At 43.5% G+C, this 20,590-nt stretch overlaps 1 protein-coding gene across 2 annotated transcripts in view; it reads left to right on the top strand.

Annotated features, from left to right (window-relative positions):
- The window catches only part of bcor (BCL6 corepressor), a 41,936-nt gene extending 30,050 nt beyond the window's left edge, over positions 1-11,886 (top strand). For both annotated transcript variants that reach the window (XM_007547114.2, XM_007547113.2), the window contains 5 exons: positions 6,664-6,830; positions 7,746-7,891; positions 9,676-9,753; positions 10,655-10,808; positions 10,906-11,886. In XM_007547114.2, coding sequence (XP_007547176.1) covers positions 6,664-6,830; positions 7,746-7,891; positions 9,676-9,753; positions 10,655-10,808; positions 10,906-11,236 — 876 coding nt within the window. In that variant the 3' untranslated portion in view covers positions 11,237-11,886. The remainder of the gene's footprint in view (positions 1-6,663; positions 6,831-7,745; positions 7,892-9,675; positions 9,754-10,654; positions 10,809-10,905) is intronic.
- Positions 11,887-20,590: the final 8,704 nt, after the last annotated feature.

Raw genomic sequence — 20,590 nt, 5'->3', positions numbered from 1 at the left:
GCGAGACGGAGGCACACACACACACATACACACACACACGGCTCACATGCTGATTATGAAGCATGCAAGGAAATATGCGGAGAGAAACACCCGCTCTGACCCAATAAGCACACGCACAGACTTCCCTGACGTGTTCCTCTCCATATGCTACACGGAGAGACGACTCTTCTCCTCCGCTCGCTGCTACCGCCGCCGCCGCTGTCGCACACCCACACAAACTCGCACGCGCGCGCGCGCACACACACACACGCACACACAGAGACACACAGAGCTGCGCGTTTAGAATAACTCCGTGCACAGACGTATGCACGCGGACTAAAAAACGGGGATGGAGAAGCACGGTTTGTTGGCTCAGGCGTCCCTTTTGTGTGAAAACCTGTACACGCAGCAGAACGCAAGAATTGTCGCGCGCGCGCGTGCGTGCGTGCGTCAACCCAGCGCGTTCCGTGCAGCTCCCGAGGCCCCCCGGCACCGTGCATATTTCATGTTCATTTAGTTTCGCAATCCGTGCCTCTGCACATGAAAGCCCACTCTCTCTGCCTTCCTTCCTCCCTCGCTCACTCGCTCGCCTTTTATTCTCGCCGCTCGCTCTGCCTCGCTCGCTGAGCATTTGAAATGCTAATGAGGAGAGATTCTGCGGATGTCTTCATCCCTCTCGCGGCGCTGATCGGGGGCCCCTCAGCTCTGCCCGCTGAAGGCTCAGATAAAGGTGCAATCTGTCATTTATTCTCCTCCGGTGAATCGCTTCTGAGCTCGGCTGTCAGATCGATGCGATCCAAGCGGAAGACAAAAGTTCGGTTTCACCTGAAGCGCCCTGTTGGACCGGCTTCTGTGACGACGAAACTTTGAAGGGAAGTCTGTACAGTGGCAGGGTTTGGTTAACGTAGAAAGGCGCAATTACTTCAAAGGTCATCAGACTGGCGGCAGATGGTGTGATCCAAAGGAGTATTGAGGACAATCTGCCCTAAAGGTATAAGAAGGTTTTGAAAAGTTAATATTTTAGAATCTAAAATAAAGTAACACTACATTACTGTTGGAAAGATTTTAAGCATTTTTAAAGAAAGTTCCTTCTAGCTGAACGGAGTGTAGATAACAACCCAGTTCTGCCCCTCCCCAACCTGTTACTGCGCCCAATGTTACCGCACTTTCTCCTCACTTTCAGGAAAGCCAAATTCTGCTGTTCTGATATATAATCGGCCATAAAAAACGCTGACATGGCAAAGGCGAGTCTCTGAACTTCTTCTGTTCGCTCATAAATCACGGATCATGCTAGCTACGCATGTGATCGCTAAAAAAAAAAAAAAAAAAACTGAGACATTAAAGAAGCAACGCTAAAAAAAAAAAAAAGATAAAACCAACTTCTCAGAAATCAAAGAAGGCACAGAGAGAAACTCTGCATAGTCTAAACAGAAAATAATTGTAAAACGTCGTTCATTTGAAATCGTAAGCACGTCAGCGGTCACATTAGTTTTCTGTTTTCTACGGAAGGAACTACCCTCTGCTGAAATCCAGCTATCTGTCTTGTTTTGCAGCAATTCGGAACTTCTAGTTTGTGTTAATGGCAAGAAATGGTGTGTGCGCGACAGAACCCATGGTCATCCTAGTTTGTTTTCGCCCTAAATCCCCCCTTGCCAGCTGCTTTCACTGACAGCTTGTCATGGCTACATCGCAGCATTGAGCCCGGGAAGCCTACTCAGCCTACACCCATCCCCCCTCTGTGTCGACTGTTGTGGGACCGTGACTAACTTGCTCAGCGGCTCAGAGGAGGGCTGACTTGAACCCCCCACTCCCATACCCCCCACTCTATCTTGGTCCTGACACAAGAGCTGATGAAAAGCAGTCTAAATTTATGTTTTGTGAAAGTCTACTGCTGAAAAACTGCAAAGGAAAAGGGAAAAACAACATATTATTCATATGACTCAGTCCTCTCATTTCCAGTATATATAGATGAGAGTTTCCTCAGATAGCTTTGACCCTCACCCACTTGTTGCTGCACACTGCTGACCAGCTGGCAGAAAAACCGGCTGCTTAGATAGAAATGAATGCGTTTGGGTCGTGAAAAATACAGTCGTGCGTGGAAGCTAAAAGGCACCTCTCATTACCATTTCCGATACGAGCAGCTTGTGTTCAGCAGCCTGGACCCCTGAGCAGATAGCCCAACTAATTTAAGCAGCCATGACAAGCTGTCAGCTTTCTATGCTCCAAGTGTTACTCTACGGTTAGCATAACAACAAAAGGGACAATATTTGGCGCAATAAGCACTTCAAAACCACTGCTAAATTTTGGGACTATTTATAGTTGGACAACAGCCATAACGATCATTTTCCATTTTAAATCAATACTTAGCTAGTTTCCTTTTCCTCAACGTTTGTAGTTTGCATGTGTAGCTTGGTCTTTGGCTCTTGAAGTTATTTACGTACACACAGAAATGTGAATGTTTGAACTGCACAGATTAAAGGCAAGTCCTGCTGCAAATAAACCAGAGCTGTACTCATGGAATTGGCTATAAGGGAAGACCTCTACACACTTTCACCGCCTATTTAGTTCGTAGGATAGCATTTTTTTTACTGGTGTTTTCCTCAGATCTATATGATATTATATAATTCATTACAACTTTGTACTTTTTTACAGACTGTAACAACATGAGTCCCTTTGGAAATTATGTTTCCTGATGGGTTTTTTTTTTAACAATATAGCCACAAAATGATTGTTTAAAAGCCTTCTGCTGCCATCACTTTTTTTTCTATTCCCACAGCTGAGTTTTACGTGCTGGGGTTTAATATTAGCACAACTCTGGTACTAATAATCGACTTATTTATTTTTTTATTTTATTTAATTTTTTTTTAAAATCTAGTCTGCAAATGATTTTATTTGGACTAAAGCAAGGCCTTTGAACAACGAGGCTGCAGCAGATTAATTTGTTTTCAGAGCCGGGCTCAAGAGGCCATTCAAAGAACTTAAATGGATTTTTTTCTTCTTCTTCTCCACTTTGGTGTTTGCTTCGTTTTCATTACCCCCGAAGTCGCTGCCGAGCGTCGACATGGAAACGTCCAAACAGGCTTATACCTGAGAGCTGGAAAGTTGGCGAGCAACCAGGTTTAGCAGTCAGCAAGCTGTCACCCCGAGCTTTCACCAACTTCTTTTTTGTTTTTTTGTTTTATTTTTGCCTCAGTGGCTGTCTGACGTGCCACCAGAACAGACAGTGACTCATATTAGGCCCCTTGAATCACTCGTTTTGCATGTGGATGAGGGGGAATACGTGGCGCAAATTACTGCTTGAAAAGGAGGGCATTTATCACGGCAGCCAGAGGTGACTTTTCTCTCTCTCTCCCCCCCACCACCCCACGTGCCTCCCCCCTCCCCCCATCCACACACACGTTTCTCCCCTTTTTTCTTCTCAGCTTTGTTAATAGAATCTGAGTGGCTCAGTGTTAGATTAATTAACTGTGAGATCATCATCAGCGGCGGCGGCAGCGGCAGCGCCTTCAGTCTCACTGAATCCTCACCCCGCCCACACGTTTCACTTTTCCGAGCACGCACCAACTTTCCTTTTCGCCGGAAAACTCCAGTCTGGCAGATGCGCTCATGCATCACCTACACATGTGACACGCATCCAACGCAGGCAGCGCCGGAAGGGGTTAAACGTCTGAGTGATGCATTGATTGCAGGGGAGCGCGGGGAAGCATTCTAGAGAGGGAGATTAGAGGACGGAGCGCGAGAAAAGAGAATAGAGGAAGGAGCGCAGCAGAGCGGAGGGGAGGTGGCGGTGGGGGGGAGGTTGTCTCGTTTTACTGCGGAGGAGTGTGTGTGTGTCTGTGTGTGTGTGTGTGCTCGCGTCTGGCGGGAAGCCGGGGCTTTCGTGCTAAGCTCCTCGCTCTCTCCCAGCGATATTAAACACGGCTCCGGAGGTTTAGCGCTGCGCCTCCTCCACAGCCACACGCGTCAGCAGCACAGGAACACACACACACACACACGCACTTTGGCACGCTGCATATCAACACTCCCTAGCCGTCAGTCTCTCTAACACTTGCTCTCACTCTTACACACACACATACACACGCACACACACAACACATGCATAGAGCGAGTGGAATCCCCCAGAGGGGAGCTTCGGCACAGCGCTCCTGAATCTCTCTCCAGCAGGCAAACAGAGTGTTGGCAGCGAGAGAAAACCAGTTGGAGCGTCTTCCCACCCTCCCCTCGTTTCTCCCCGTTCACTCTCACTCGCTCACTATTTTCTCCCACTCCGGATTTCCACTTTTACCTCCTCTTCTTCGGCATCATCTCTCCGCCCTGGTTTCACTCCTCTCTCTCTCTGTCTCTCTCTCTCTCCCTCTCTCTCTCTCACACATACACACCCCACCCTTTCATCTCTTGTTATTATCAGCTGTGGCCCCAAAGGACGGCCCCAGCAGATTTCCTCCACGGATTCATTCATCTGTCATCTGCCGTGTTGTCCTGCCTCTCGTCCCCTCCGTCCTCTGCTCGTCCCTCCCGTCCATCGGCCTGTTTTCTCTCTCCACTGCCGGGTTTTTTTTTCCACCCTCCAAGTGCTGAAAGGGTGGGGAGGGAGCGTGATAAACACTTGGACTTAGATGGCTGGCCAGAATTAGCATAGAAATGGAGGCTTGGTGTCGTATACCCAGGTTCAGATGAGCCGCTCTGGCTCCCCACGGCAACAGGACCGCTTGCAGAACGGAGTTTGAATGCATCTGGATAAACGAGCCTTGCATTCACATGCATATATAAATATTTAATAACTGAGCGTTTTTTTTTTTTAGGATCCTGAAACACGACGGAGGTGTGGAAGGGGGGAGGCCATTTAGAAATAGTTGATCTTTCGCATCTTTTCTTTTAGTACTTTCATGTAAAAATGTAATTTCCAAGGTGAGTTAAAAGAAAAACACAGAAAAACTAGATATTTTCCTCTCTAAATTCACTGTTTTTTTGCTCATCGGCTCTAAATAAAAAAGTTCTCACTTTTATTTTATAAACGATGACGTCAGATGAACGTTATGTTACCAACTGTTTTAAATTTTATCTCATCGTTTTCCAAGTCTTTTGGTTGTGAAGATTAACGTCTGGATAAGATCTTTGCTTTATTTCTCACATAATAACTTTTCGTTTTGTTTTCCTTTTTATCAATTGTTATAAATACTGACAGAAGACGTATAGATTTGCACTCATTAAAAAAATAAAAAGGGTAATTGATCTGCTTTTGGCCTCTAGACCTTCTTGGATCAGGGTTTTACTCTAAACCTGTAGTTCAGAGTACTTAAGCCCCTATTTTAAGTTATTACAAACAATATAAAGGCGTCACAGATCACAAAGTGTGCTTCAAAGAATCTGTGTTTATTGTTGAATAATCCGCTCCAGATTTAACCCCAACAGTTTGTTATGGGTTTTGAAACTGACCTGAGCTAAGCTGATCCAGATGCCTGCAAAGATCAGTGGAATAACCCTGCACCCTACCGCTGAACAGGAATCCAGCTTGTTGTCTCATCACGATTTTTTTGTTTTTGACGAGAGGGGTGTAAAAACTTATGAGAAACTTGTCATTTCACAGTGGAAAATTCGCAGGAACCACGATCTGTCCTTTTAGTCGGCGGGGAGTTGTTCAGGAAGCAGCTCAGCTCGGCTGTTACTGCAGCAGCAGGAGGTTCTGTTTTCCCCACCACCAGTCTCAGCTGCACGTCTCTGCCTCACAGGAAAAACCCCATAAAAAAACATCTTAACATATTTGTAACTCCTAAGCTAATCAATGGTTGTGCTTTCACGGTGCACAAAAAAACGCTGGTGTTTGACGTAGGCATGTTCAATGATTGGAGAGGATCTTTGATTGTATGGAAAACAGAAAATTCGTGCAAGTCTGCTTACATTTTTTTATTTTTTATTTTTTTTGCAGCTTTGATTTGGGAGTTTAAATGTACGACTTTACATGTCTAATCCAAAACAAAGAAAACAACATTTCTGAGACATTTCTGCTTATTGAAATCACATTAAGAATGCGCTACTCCGCAGGCTGCACGTTAGCAGTGTAGAAATTCTCCGTCTGACCCAAGCAGACCTTGTATCCACACGCTGCCCAGCAGCTTCCTGTCTCTCAGCTTCCTCTCTGCCTAATGGCGGCAGACGCTGCTCCCGTCCAATAAAGACCATTCTGACTACTTAGCGCCGGACGCCCAACTGTCACAGCCTTAGACCAGAGAAAACGCTTCCAGCTCTTAAGCGCCTCCATCAAATCTCTTTGTTCCGCTTCCATTATGCCGCGCTCGGAGCCCAGCCATTGTAGCTGGCTGCCACGGCGGCGTCCGGGCCCCAATCACGCTGCACACACAAACACGTGCGCGCGCGCGCACGCACACACACGCGTACATGCGCGAGCAGAATCTGGCAGGCAGAACGCAGTTGAGTCACTCTCGGGCTCCTCGATGCGTTTGGCGCCAGCTCCGGTATTATGGAGCGTTTGTGCGCCTCTGCGTATGTTTGTCCGGCGCAAGAGCACACTCAGTTCTTCCTCTCTCGTCATTCCTCTCCCACAGGAACCGTAAAGGGGAAAGGCTGTGTCTGCTCGTGTGTATTCTTTGTCATCACGCGTAGAGAAACACCCTCTCGCGCCGAAAAGCGCGGCTCACCGTTTTGTTTTGTTGTCGTCTCTCTCAGGAGGTGGTGCTGTACTGCCTGGAGAACAGAGTCTGCGAGGTCAACCACAGAGACTATGCGGGCTACTGCGCACTCCACGAGGCGTGCGCCCGAGGCTGGCTCAGCATCGTTCAACATCTGCTGGATTATGGCGCCGACATCAACTGCAGCGCACAGGACGGGACCAGGTAAATAAAAAAAGAAACGCCCTCTCTCTCACACACACACTCAGTGCCTATTCTTCTATTCAAAACAGCTGTAGCTCTGTCAGAGTAGATGGTGAGCTTTTGTATATAACAAATTTCAATTGTTGCCACAGAATTATATATAGTTCTAGACTTTGACTGGGCTATTTCATTGGATGCATACATTTTGATTAATATAGCTATAGCTAGAAATTAAAGGTCCTCTAAAGTCTTAACTCCTTCAGGTTTTTTTGCCCTGTATTTCCCAACTTAGCATTGGTTTTTCACCAATAGTGCCAAAACCTTTTGGTGACATCTGAAGGCAATGGCTATGTTACATTTTAGAGATGCGCTGATCCGATATTAATATCTGTATCAGTCCCAGTATTGGGAGGGTGGGGCGGGAGAATATTTTTCATTGGCTGTTATACTCCTAATTGCTCTATAAAAGTTGTTTTTACATGCTGATCAAGCTTGTGGAGCTATTTGTGCATTTAGGTGTGCTGTACTGGGTCAGAGTTGTCAAGTAAATTTGTAATGCAGTCCATCTAAGTCTGTGTTTTTAAAAAAAGAAACATTTTAAGTAAATTCAGCAGTTTTTCTGTATCGAATTGGTATTGGCCAATTCTAAACCTCCGATATCCGTATCGGTATCGGAAGTGAAAAAAGTGGATTGGTGCATCTCCATTATATTTAAGGGTATCTGAGTAAAGTGGGGCAAAGACGAAATGCGGGAAAGGACGAGGCTTATTAAAAGCAACTCTAATTTTCATATTAAATAGTTTTAAACTGGAATAAATAAGGTGCATGTTATGGGGCAAGGCAGATTAAAGGAGCATAAATATTAATGACACATGCTGTGATTTCTCACCAAGCCCCCTGTAACCTCCGTCTGTGCATCATTGTGCGCGTGTTTAGACCCATCCACGACGCTGTGGAGAACGACCACCTGGACGTGGTGCGGGTCCTGCTGTCGTACGGAGCCGACCCCACTCTGGCCACGTATTCTGGCCGCAGCCTGCTGAAAATGACCCGCAGCGACAGCATGGAGCGTTTCCTCTCCGGTGAGTGTTGTTTACATTTTCAAACAAAACTCCAGTGTAAGGTTATTAAGGCTCCGAGAAAAGGGGAGCGCACAACGTGTATGTGGACATTTTTCTAAACTGACTTCATGGTATTGAGCGGAACAAGTGGCAACAAACCCAGAGAGAGAGAGAGAGAGAGAGAGAGAGAGAGAGAGAGAGAGAGTTGCACGTAATCGGCACAAAAACATAACTTTTTCAGAAAGTGGAAACTTAACCAAAATAAAAATGTTTCCGGACTTTTCGTTTTCTCTGCTCAGAACATACTGGGGTCAGATATCAAACGCCTTTAATTTCATTTAAATGAGAATAATGGTGAATTTCAGCTGCTGAGAGAAGAAGCTCAGAAGAGTGGCGATCAAGGTTAGGGCCGGGGGTAAACGGTTTAAAAGCTTGGTCACCAACCCTGTTCCCAGTGGCCTCCCCCCCATGCCTGCTCTCTCTGTTTGCTGTTCTTTCACTGCTCTGACCTCTGCTCAACCTGCTGGCAGGACTCCCTCTCTGTAAATCCTCCTCTTCCACCTCGGAGCAGCAGCAGCTCCACACGTCCATCTCTGTCATCTCATCTCCCCTCAGGCGCCCGCCTCCTCCGCTCCGCACTCCTCTCCCCTCCCTCGGCCACCTGTTAGACAGGGATTCTCGGCTCGCCGGGGTGCGTGCTGCTGCCGCCTCTCGGCTCCTCTATCTGGTTACCTAGCAACGGCCACTGTGTTTGCTCGGCGTACGTGCGGAGGGGGAAAAAAAAAAGGCTTCGCTCTGGCTGGAGAGCGCCTGTCGTTTCGCACGGCAGCCTCGCCGGAGTCTGACACGCTCTGTGTTTGGAGTTTGTGTGTGTGGTGTGTGTGTGTGTGCGCGTGCGTGTGTGTGTGTNCGGAGTCTGACACGCTCTGTGTTTGGAGTTTGTGTTTGTTGTGTGTGTGTGTGTGTGCGTGCGTGTGTGTGTGTGTGTGTGTGTGTTGCGAGGGCTCGTCTGGATGTTTATAGTTAAGTTGAGTCAACACGGCTCTGTGTGCGGGACGAGAGGGAAATGAAATCATGCTCAGCTGCCTCTCTCTCCGCCTGAGCGCCGAACTAGTTACGACCCGTCGCGCGAGGGAGAAAACGGACAGGTGGCGGTCGGCGTTGAGTTTTGAGGCGACGGGACGGATCGATGTCGTGAGAGCTGGAGGAGAAGGAGCGAGCTGCGCGCCGCCCTCCCTCCACCTGGTCCCACTCATCTGGAGGCCGTTAATCCCTCCAAACACACGCCAGACGCCCCACGCCTCAGCGCTGGCACGGAGCCCGGCTCTCGCTCTGCAAATGTGCGCGCGCGTGCTGAATACACACCGCGTTGCTTATCCAGCTCCCTCTGCTTGTTTCTCTCTCTCTCTCTCTCTCTCTCTTTCTCTGCTGTGTGTGTGCGCTCTCGTTCTGAGCGACTGTGTGTGGTTCTTGTTTGATTCCTGGCAGCCGTCTGTGGCCCCGCTCTGAACTGAGCCGGCTCTAACCCAGCAGAGACAGTCGCTCTCCTCCCCCGCCGTACAGCCCCCGGCCTCTGACCATCACCACCTCAAAACATTTCTCTGTTTGTTTTTCTTTTCACTCTCTCTCTCTCTCTCTCTCTCTCTCTCTCTTTCTTTCTCTCTCTTGACGCTCCCTCTCCCCCTCTGTTTTACTGTGCTCTTTATCCATTTGTCTGCTGTAGTCTCCAAGGGCAATTGTATTTGCCTCGTTGCCTGTCCCCAGGCGCCCGGCTCTTGAATAACAGGCTTCTCCTCTCTCCACAGATTATTTTGCTGACCTTCAGGGCCGCTCAGATGACGACCCAGGGCTTTATTGGGAGTTCTATGGCAGTGCTGTGTGTGGTGAGTACTGATCAGCACTCTGTCTGTCCTGTAATGCTTTAAAAACGGTGCAGTTCTACCGTGAGGAACCTTTTATCTCCCCTTGGCCTCGGGTTGAGTGTGTTTCCACTCTGTCTGCAGGGATGTTGCTGCTTCAGATTTGTTCCAAAACTGTGAAACTAGACCAGCCTTCATCTCAGATGTGCAGCAGTTATGGTTTAAAACCTGAGTAAAGTCACTTCAAACTAAAACCGGCCCGATCTCGACTACAGAGTACGAGACAAAAGAAAGAAGCTTCTGTTTTTGGAAATAAAAAAAATCTACAATTTTCAGCTCTAAAACTGACTTATTTTTTAAAGTGAATACACTCTACAACTTATGCGCAGTAACTTTAAAACTCATCGAAAGATTAATCTATTCAGAAGCAGCAATTACACTGTGAAACAGAAGTAAAATCTCTTAAAAACCTGAAGCGATTAACCACATGTAGCTTTCATGTTTACTCTCCTTGTCGTCTCATTGAACTTATTGAATTTATATTTTCTGGCTGATCTTAACATAAACTCGTGTTTAAACTTAGTTTCTGGGTTTAAATATCACTTCCAAACAAAAAAAAATAGCAATCACTCCCATAGCATTTTTTTTTTAAAGTTAACTGAAACTACGTACGAATCTCGACAAAAAGATGGAAGATTGCTGGAAAAAAAAACCCTCAACTTGTAGTTCAGTGTAGTCAAAAATATAATCTGGTATTCTCTTTGGTGCTTAATTTAGAAACAGAAACATCACCAGAAACTACCGTGGGAGCTGGAAAAGGTTCTTGCAGTAGGAACGCACCGTTTGCTCCGTCAGCAAACCTCTTCTAATCAAGGTCATTTCTTTACGACATCGATGCCAACTCATGTTGTTGTTTGCGTGTCAGAATCTGGCGAAGAAGGCGGCGTTTACAACATCCTGGCAGACGCCCCCGGCCCAGACAACGAGGACGAGGACGAGAAAAGGGAGGTGTTCGAGTTTGAGTTCTCCGACCGACCTCTGTTGCCGTGCTACAACATCCAGGTGTCCCTCTCCCAGGGGTGAGCTTTGATCTCCGGAGCAGACGTCGCTACTTATTTTTTATAGCCTCCGCCCGCCCTCATTCCTCAACTTCTTCCCTCCCCCCCCTTTTTACAGACCAAGAAACTGGCTGCTGCTGTCCGACGTGCTCCGGCGCCTGCGCATGTCCGCCCGCGCCTTCCGGCAAGCCTTCCCCCACATGGAGGTCGTGACGGTGGCCGAGGCCGAGTTCTACCGGCAGGCGTCCCTGTCGCAGCTCTTCTCCTGCCCGGAGGAGCTGGAGGGCTTCCACCCGGACAGCAAGGACCTGCTGGACCTGGTGGAGGACAGCGCGGAGCTGGCCGCTCTGCTGGGCTCAACACTGGAGTTTCTGGACGACCGCTGGGAGCACCCGGCGGACAAACTCAAGGACAAAATGAAGGCGGCGGGCAGGCTGGCCTCATCCTGACCTTGTTCCTCACCGAGCGGCGTTTGCTTTAGAACCAATCAGAGGTTACAGATATGCCTTAGCGTGACCCTTAGTTCTCTCGGCTTCGGCCCGGTCCCGGACCAGCACCGGTGCACTGTACAGACAGACTGACCCAACCGGCTGACTGGGCTGCGGAAACATTTCTCTCCGTTAACTAAGGATCGACACATTTCTGACTCAATAGACTTAATAATGGTCTTATTTTTATAAATTAATATATGTATAAATAAATATATACAGTATATATATGATATGGAGAGCTTTTTTTTCCCCCCTTTGTGACGTTGCTCACTGCTCCTCAAAGCTTTTTTTTTTTTTTTTTAAATTGAGCAGTCGTGCTTTCAGCAGCTGAACGGAGTGTGTGAATGTACAGCGCACTGTGCATGTTTCGTTGTACAGAATAGTTCTGAGGCTGTGCTGTTCAGTCTGATATTTGTGTTTATAGAAAGCACATGATGTCCATTTTTTTCCCCTCCCTCTAGTTCTCAAACTTTAGTGCTCGCTTGAGCCTCAGGGGCTACTTTGTTGTAATTTTTTTTTTTTCCTTTTAAGTATTTTTTCAGGCTGTAATTTAAACGTTCGAAACTGCAAAACTGTTTGTATAATAAAGTTTTAAGATGGTGTTGATATTCCCCCTGTGGCACAGAGCTTGTATATAACGGGGAAGGCTACTGCAGTACAGTCATTTTTTTTTTTCTCGCGTGTTCATTTTTTTTGTTTTGTTTTAACTTTGTAATTAAAATATCCCATAATTTGTATTTATATTTTACAAAAGAAGTTGCTTTAAAATAAATATACAAACTGCAAGTTGAACCAAACTCCCAGTTTTTGTGTCATTCATTAATCTCAGATGTCAGCTTGTGATGCGTGTCAAAACCGCTTTTCATGCCTAATTACCCAGCATGTGACCGCGGTGTGAACACGGTGCTATACTGCCCCCTCTTGGAAAAAGGATGCCTAGCAAGTTATTGCCGCGGTCTTGAAAGAACACTGCCGCCTCTCTTCCGACGAGAAGCGGAATCTGTTGGTCTCAAAGCGCCCTCTGGTGGACACAACTCCAAACAAATTACAAATGAGAATAGCGGAAAATCCAGTCTCCAGAGTTGAAGTTTATTACAACAGCCTTTAATTTGGACCCAACAATAGCATCTTAAAGAGACAAAGGAGCGTGTATTGTCTACACCTGTATTGTGAAAGAGGTTTTTAAATCTCTCATGTCCTGTGTTGACTATTTTGCGATAAAAGACTGCTCAATACCTTTCACAGCCCTTTCCTGACAAAGGTTTAACTTAGAAACATGCTCAATGCAGTAGGATTTTTTTTTACCTGGGCCTTTGAAAGTCTCATGCAGTAATTTTCCATTTCAAATAATAAAAAAAAGGTTTACATGAATTCACAGTTTCACTCATGTTCTTGGTTAATTAAGAATTAGGACAAAAAAACAAAAAGCATGCAAACCTTTGTAAAGCCAAACTGCAACAACCAGAAAACCACCTCCCATTGCCTAAAGTTCCAATTAACATTTGAGCTTTAAATAACCCAACCTGCAGCTTACGCAGCTGCATCTCAACAACTATTGTTTCACTTTACATAAAGTCACTTGACAAAAGCCTCAGCTTGATAAGTAGATAGTGTCTTAACTTCTCTTCCTATCACATTTTTCACTTTTTCTATGAGCATTTCCCTCACAAAAGCAAATTGAATAATAAAACACATTAAAAATAATGTAATTCTAAAAGGTTTGATATTTAAAAAAAATATGTCAAAAAATAAACACAACTCTAAATTTCTTAATTTTTGAGGAAAAAAATAGGTAGTAATCTTTGAGTGTTTAAATAATAATGAAACATTTATGTTTCCAAACTCAGAGAAACTTCTGTGTATTCATCAAAAAATTTTGGAGACATTCTGCACACGTGCAACAATCTTTCTTTAATTTCTCCAGCGGAACAAAAAGGTACTATTGTGTGAAGTGTATCAGCAAAAACAGAATGCAGTTTAATCACTTTGATTATGTCTATTCAGAAACCATAATAGGTGGATGTCTTTAAATCTGCAACAATCTGCTGTTGTTTGTTAAAGAGGGAAGTTGGTTTAAGTGAAACTCTCATTGCTGAGTTTGGCGGTCGTACATCTTCTGCCACAGGGTTATGATTCAGCATTTAGGAGACGTGAAGTTCAAATCTTTCACTGAAATGCATTCTGCACATCAATTAAAGTGCTGGTTTGGATGAGTTGTGATGAGCTGCAGAGATCTCACAGATCCTAAATTTAATATCCATACAAAATCTAACAAGTATTTAAAGGTGGCCCGGTCAGATGGAGGTTCCTAGTTTTCTTTGAGGTCTGATCTAAACGCATTCTGATTTGCGTTGTCTTTTTCGTCTTTGTTTCAACTTTGCTTTTATTCAACAATTAAAATTTAAAAACAAAAATACATAAAACTAAAGCGCTGTACCAGAAAATAGTCATCGTTTTTGCTTTTTTCAATGTAGCCTTTGCCAGAAGTGGAAAACTTGTACGTCCCCACAAGATGGCAGTAGTCCACTGAATAGGGGCGTATACTGACAACAGGCTTTTCTCACTGGAAAAATAGGAAAAAATGGAATCTAGAAACAATCTAACTATAGGAAAAAAATTATTTTACCATCTCTTTCTCTCTAAAAATTAAACACAAAGGTTTTTGTGCAAAAGTTTGAGTTTTCAATACTTGAATACTGAATTCTGGAGGAGTGTTTGAATGAGAAAGAGGAGAAATAAACTAAGTGAGCTTCCTTAGGTCAGCAGGTGCAGATCTAGACGACCAGCAGTTGTTTGCCATCCTCAAGCTGGATGGTGGTTCCTATCCTGGTGCCAAAATCTGAATGTCTAGACTCTAGACAATAATTTCAGAGTCGACAGAAAACAAAAACAGTTTCTTTTCATTACTTTTTGTCAATGCCAGAAAGGCAAAATGCTACATTGGAATGATTTTCTAAAATTGTTTTTTGTGTTTTTAATTAAAAAAATAAATAAATAAAAAACTTTACAGCCTGCAAATATTTTCTATTTGAAAGCCTGAGTTGCAGAAACTGGACAATTCATCTTTGAGAGGAAGAACTGAGACTACACATAGCAGTAGCTCCTTCAATCGCTCTCTGTGGGAAAGCAACAAGGTCAAAGACACAATTATTGATTCAATTCTTTCCTATATGACAAAAATCAGAGATAACATTACAATATTAGCAGCTGTAACTCAGTCAAAAGCCCCTTCTACGAAGGAGACAGAACCAGACACCTGGCTCATGTATTTCGCCTGATAAACAACAACAAAACAGAAAGAGAAATCTAGACACGGCATCAAACATTTCAGCTGAGTGCTGTCTGTTAGCTCCCACAGCTGCTGCACAGCTAGTGAGAAGAACATTTTCAGCCGTTGTGTTTTCAATTACTTTGGTTTTATTCTTGCAGCTACATGATCTGAATGTCTGTTTCAAGAAGTTCAAAGTTGTAACATATCAATTTAAAGTTTTGACCCTTTAAAGACGGTTGTTAAATTCAACCTTTGCAAAAAAAGCATAAAACGTATAAGCAAAGAGATATACTTTTTTTTTTTTTACCCTGATTTTAATTGTGGTTGTTATAGGGACAACAGCACCATCAACTGGTTGATTTTCAAATTACATGCAGGTATTCATAGAGACGTGATAGATCGGAAAAGCAACAGAAAAGCCAAATATTACGCCATGGTTGCATTAGAATGTAATATTACATTGTTATAAGTAATATAATATAATAAGCTAATTTAAAGAAACAAACTTGTTAATGTATAAATAAATCTACGCGATTCCAGAGTAAACTTAGGCTTAAAGACACTCAGAGTTAGGTGTAATCTGTGAAGCTACAGGCAGTATCTTTCAATGAACAAATTAAATACAATTTATTGCAGCACAAAAATGTTTCACTGAAAAAACTTTGAAAAAACAATTAAGCACATTTATTCAATGGTGAAGAAAACCTACCATTGAAATGTGGTTTTGAAGCTTTAACAAAGTCGCAGGTGTCCCAATTATTTACTTCTTGGTAACAATCTGTGGAAAGCGTTTTAATAAATTCCTCTTGTACTGCAGAGCCGTAGTGAAAAGCGAGAGAGAGAGAGAGAGAGAGAGAGAGAGAAAACATTTGCTTCATTAAATTTATTCAGGAAGGCTTCTGGCTGAGTAAGTATACAGACTGAGGGACTTTCTGAGAGGAGAGACAATTAGAGTCTATGAGCTGCAGCTGCATCACTTAAACCTCAGGATCTGGTTGTGGCTTCAGGTTGTGGCTTCAGGTTGTGGAAGGCATCATGGGAGGTGGTGTGGTTGTGGGTTTTAAGTTTGGTGGCAGTTCTGCTGAACAAAGGCTTGCATGGTTGTGATGAACAAAAAACTGTTCTGAATGCAGTTTCCTGTTTGCAGGGTTAGGTTTTCCCATTGAGGACATAAACAGGGGATCTAATGACCAATGGACCAGCTGTGAGCTAAGTGTGAAAGAAAAACTCAATGCAACAACTTGTGGAGTTTACAGTACTAAGGTGTCTTTATGCCGTCAGTCTCGGTAAATTACATGAAGAGTGTTTCCTCCCTCTAGTCAATGGATCCCATGTCGCAGCACCGTGCAAAAGAAGGTAAATGGGGGTTTTCTAAAATAGTTGCTTGCTATGAAAATGATTGCTTTGACAAACTGGTTCTGAAGAATTGGCCCAATATCCTTCATGTTGCAGATGCGGCTTTGCTTGGCAAAACCTCATGAAAATTTTGAAGATACAACCTTTAGCACAGTGTTGCAGTACTCGAGAGCCTTTGTGATGGTCTCATCTCGGACTCGACCACATTCGGTCGAGTCCAAATGAGGGACAAGGATTATAGGTCCCAAATACTAGGTGTGAGAACCACGTAATATGATTGCCACTAATGTAAAAAGTCATTTCTGAAATTTGCATTCCCAAGATTTCATTTCAATCTCAGTTGACTAGCTCTTAACATTTATTTACACAAAGTGGGAAACCAATAAAGTGGAAGTACTGGTGCTATGGACCGACGCCTCTCACAACGTGCCATCCTCTGGGGTCACTGTTTAACATGAATAAATCTTTTAAACTGGAGCAACACTTGATTCTGTCTTAAGTTCTGGAAGGTTTTAGAGCCAAACCTTTGCTATAACAGGGCATATCCATTAAGGTCCAAGGTTTTGATGGCCCTTAAATCTGGGTTATTTTATGGCTGTTAGCTTTGACTTTAAAGCTGCTGTCTAATGATGCATTCAGACTCTTAGTATTGAGACTCTGGCTTACACGGATTCATCTGTCTCGGCATGTTTCACACAGCTGAATGTGAATATAACATCTCTGCAGCTGCATTTTAATATTTGTCATGTTGATTATCGATTGAATATTTTCTGACGTTTTTAAAATTCTGACATATTTGTGAAATCAGGTGTTTAAAGTGGACTATTTCCATTGAATTTGGGACATTTTATTTTATTTTTTTGTGCTGTACAAAATTAAATATTGAATGTCTATTACTGTATTTGGTACATTTTGAGCTGTGGACTGTATATTTATTATTTTCCCAGCTGTTAAGAGTACAAACACATGGTGTCACTAAGACATTAAAATAACTTTTTGTCACCATTTCCAGTATATATTAAGTTGTTGACTGGAAGACATGGTCTAATTACAGATGTATTTATAAAGTGAGGCAAGTTATAAATTGCTTGTAATTCCAGAAATGGGGAAGGGAAAGGGATTTACACATCTTTACACATCTTTGGATGTGTAAATCACCAGAATGCTCTCTGTTTGCCCCAGGTCAACAAAGAATCCCATCAGCATTCCACACATACTATCACGTTCCTGCAGAAGACCCTACCCATAATGCACAACAAAAGGCAACTGTATTACAATGGTTCATACAATACCTCCCAACTCAGATATTTCTGCAGCTTTGCTAATAATATGGCTAAAAAGCAATAAGAACTTTGGCATAAGGAACTATTTATCCAAGATGGAGTTTGTAGCTTTATCGCTAAGATCTTCTGGAAAATAAGCTATTTTGATTCTCCAACACATTCTACGTTTATCTTTAAATACTTTCAGAGAACAAAATCCACTATTCTTAAGCTGAAAATGTAGAGACACCAAGACTTTTCAAAACCGTAGTTGCTAACCCAAGAGAGTTATCCAGAACACGCTCCTCCAAATTGGAGTTTCCAAATTACGAGAAACCACCGGTCGATATGATTTAGATCTAGGAGTTCTGTGTGTGTGGCTGCACGGTGGTACAGTTGATAGCTCTGTTGCCTTGTGGCAAGAGGATGATGGTTTTAAATACCAGCCTGGGGTCTTTTTGTACAAAGTTTGCAAGTTCTCCCTGACCCTTGCATGAATGAGTTTTCTCCAGCTACTCTGGCTTCCTCCCATTTTACAAAAACACAACTGTTATACTAACTGAATACTCTAAATTACCCCTAGGAGTGTGTGTGCATGGTTGTTTGTCTAATGTGTCTATATGCCTGCGTTTCTATTGACTATAAAATTGCACAAATTGGAATTGCAAAAACAAATTCATGTGATTAAAAGAAAAGACCCCCCCTTTTTTTTTTTTTTCCCATAAAAGGTTTTTGCACTATGATGAGGTGGTTTCTTCAGCTGTACCAAGATCTGCAAAACTGAAATGGTAAGTCTTTTTTTTTTTTTTTTTGCATCATGCTAATTCGTATATAGGATCAATGCAATTATTTTTAGACAGCAGTAGTGTGCCATGACTAAATAGATAAATACTTAAATACCACCCACACAGCAAAAAACTATTTATTCTGTCTCTTTTATTATGGTGCGATACATAATAAACATGATATGTTGTCCGTCACGTTTTACGACCAACACGACACGCAGATAAATATTGTTCTTTCGCGACTCAGACATGCAACATCATCTTGTCTTTAGACTCATCATATAGACAGTAGACTCAAACTTAAGCAGACACAATGTCAACATGTGGGTTGTTGGAGCTGAAAACAATGTGCAAGAATTGACACAAAGCTACGAGAACTATTAATCACACAATGCCAGCAGGGAAAATGTCGGTGTGAAGTCCATTTGTGTTTTTGTTTGTGCTCATGTCTGGTTCACCTGTGTCGTGACCCTGGTTAATTTGCAGCTGTAGCGCCAGATAATAAGCTTTTTATTTGTAGGAGATGAGAATACGAGGTCTCCTTCTATGTGATCATAAACGTATTCATGATCGCTTCAGTATTTCAAAACGAAACCGGCTGTTTACAGTCACACATACGATACAGCAGCTTTGATTTGGATTAGAGGAAGGGGTAAGAGAGAATAAAAAACCACCACATTTAAAGAAAATGCACTTGGTTTTGTTTGTCTTTCTGTGCGACCTTGTCACTCCTCCTCAACCCTCTGCAACAAACTCAGATAAGTTCGCCTGCCAGTCACTTGTTTCTTCCACTTACCAAAAATCCGACAAAAATAAGTACATAAATCACAGGTGACAGGAATCGACAGAATGTCTGCCTCTGTTTGGCATATATCCCTCACAGAATGCTTTCTCCTGAGCTACAAATGCTGGGAAAAGCAAGACAAGGCAGTCATGCATAGAAAGAAAAGGTAGTAAGATGGATGCACATTATTGTTACTACAGTATCTTTTGGTGGGGTATCTGACGAACATGTCTATTGGTAATAAAGAGATGAGAACAAATAGGAATATCATTTCAAGGACTGGAGAACTCAGAATAGTCACTCTCTGGTGGTCAGATGGCAGAATTAGCTTTTTAAGAAGATCTTCACAGTACTCATTTTACACTGTGTGATCATCTGCCATCATCGTGGGCAAAATCTTTTAGTCGTGAAAGAAAGTCCCTGGTCGCCAGCTTGATTCAGAGGTTTGTGGTCTTTCAGGTTGAGAGCAACAGCACCTGCTGATTTAGCTCCCACAACCAAAGACACCCAATGTCAAATTTCAAGCAGTGTCCACTATTTTCTCGGAAAGTCGTGCCGTTTGACTTTTGCCGTGATTGGCGTCTGATTTCTCTTTGGCCCAGTAATGAATGCCAGATAATTAAATATAACATGTGATAGTTATTTTCCAAACAGGTTTTCTATTTCTTTATATATGTGCAGTCAATGGGAGTTGACTGCATACTGAACAAGCAGCCACTGTTTGCTGCTGAGAATAGGAAGACGAGGTTATGCGTTTTCTGCAATTACAATATTTTTTGGATTTTATTTGGTTAGGCATATGGTCCTCCAGATCATGAGTCTTTTCAATGAATCACGACCCTAAACTCCTCCCAGTACCGTGCAAACCCACTGACATCATAACCGTGCAGCCCACGGTCAGACAGTAATGTTACAGGCTGCTGAATGACTGTGAAGGATTGCTAGCCAGGTGCCACATATGGTATGGAAAGTGGAAAGTTCACGGAGGAGACACACCGAACATGTTTGAACATGAGGTGGTGTGCTGCACTGAATGTGTGCAAGGTTTTGTGTGCCACTACTGTGTGAAGACTCGTCTCAGTTCAGACTATCTGTGAGTGGGGAAAGTGCACCCCCGTCCACGAAGAGCAAACTTTCAGAGCTAAACACGGCTTTTACACACAGAGACACGCATGCATGTGCATTATGACCCTCATTTGAGCGTTTGTGTCGCCAGGCTCGGCGGACTAAGAGGAGACTTCCCTGCTCAATGTGTCTGTCTCTAAGGGAGTTTTTATGTCTGAACTGTTGTTTGAAGTTGAAGCAGAGTTTGCTAAATTAAATGCAATTGAAAGGCTGGTGTGATGCATGATGCCCATTTAAAGTGAAAACTGGGTAATATTTGCTGCACGTTTGGTCTTCAAGGGGAAAATTGAGGGTCTTGGGATGCTGACCTCAATGGAATGCCTCCCGCAGATGGTGTGCAGGTCTGCAAGAGGGAGGGACACTGTGGTACCAGTCCTGGGAGCCCAGTAGTGTGAGCGGCTACAACTGTTTTCTTAAAAAATGGAGCAACAAACCTCTGGCATTTTTGACGTTGGGATGGACATTTTTACATGACACAGGAGAGTCTTTGAGGAAATGATTTATGCCTGTTTAAACATACCGAAGACCAAAGAATAAGAAATATCCTTACAGCACATAACAGGTTGGCGGTGAAGTCATCCCAGTCAGTGAAGAAATGGAAATTGTAGTAAATGACTTAAGAATCGTGTAAAAATAGCTAGATTAAACATGGAAATGCAAAAGTATGGATGCCATGTACCTCAAAATAGAAGAAGAGGATTAGAACATATTTTTGGCTCTTTCAAAACT

This window comes from Poecilia formosa, unplaced genomic scaffold (assembly GCF_000485575.1).
Source record: "Poecilia formosa unplaced genomic scaffold, Poecilia_formosa-5.1.2 Scaffold19, whole genome shotgun sequence".
Classification (NCBI taxonomy): domain Eukaryota; kingdom Metazoa; phylum Chordata; class Actinopteri; order Cyprinodontiformes; family Poeciliidae; genus Poecilia; species Poecilia formosa.
This window is presented reverse-complemented; position numbering and strand designations above follow the sequence as displayed.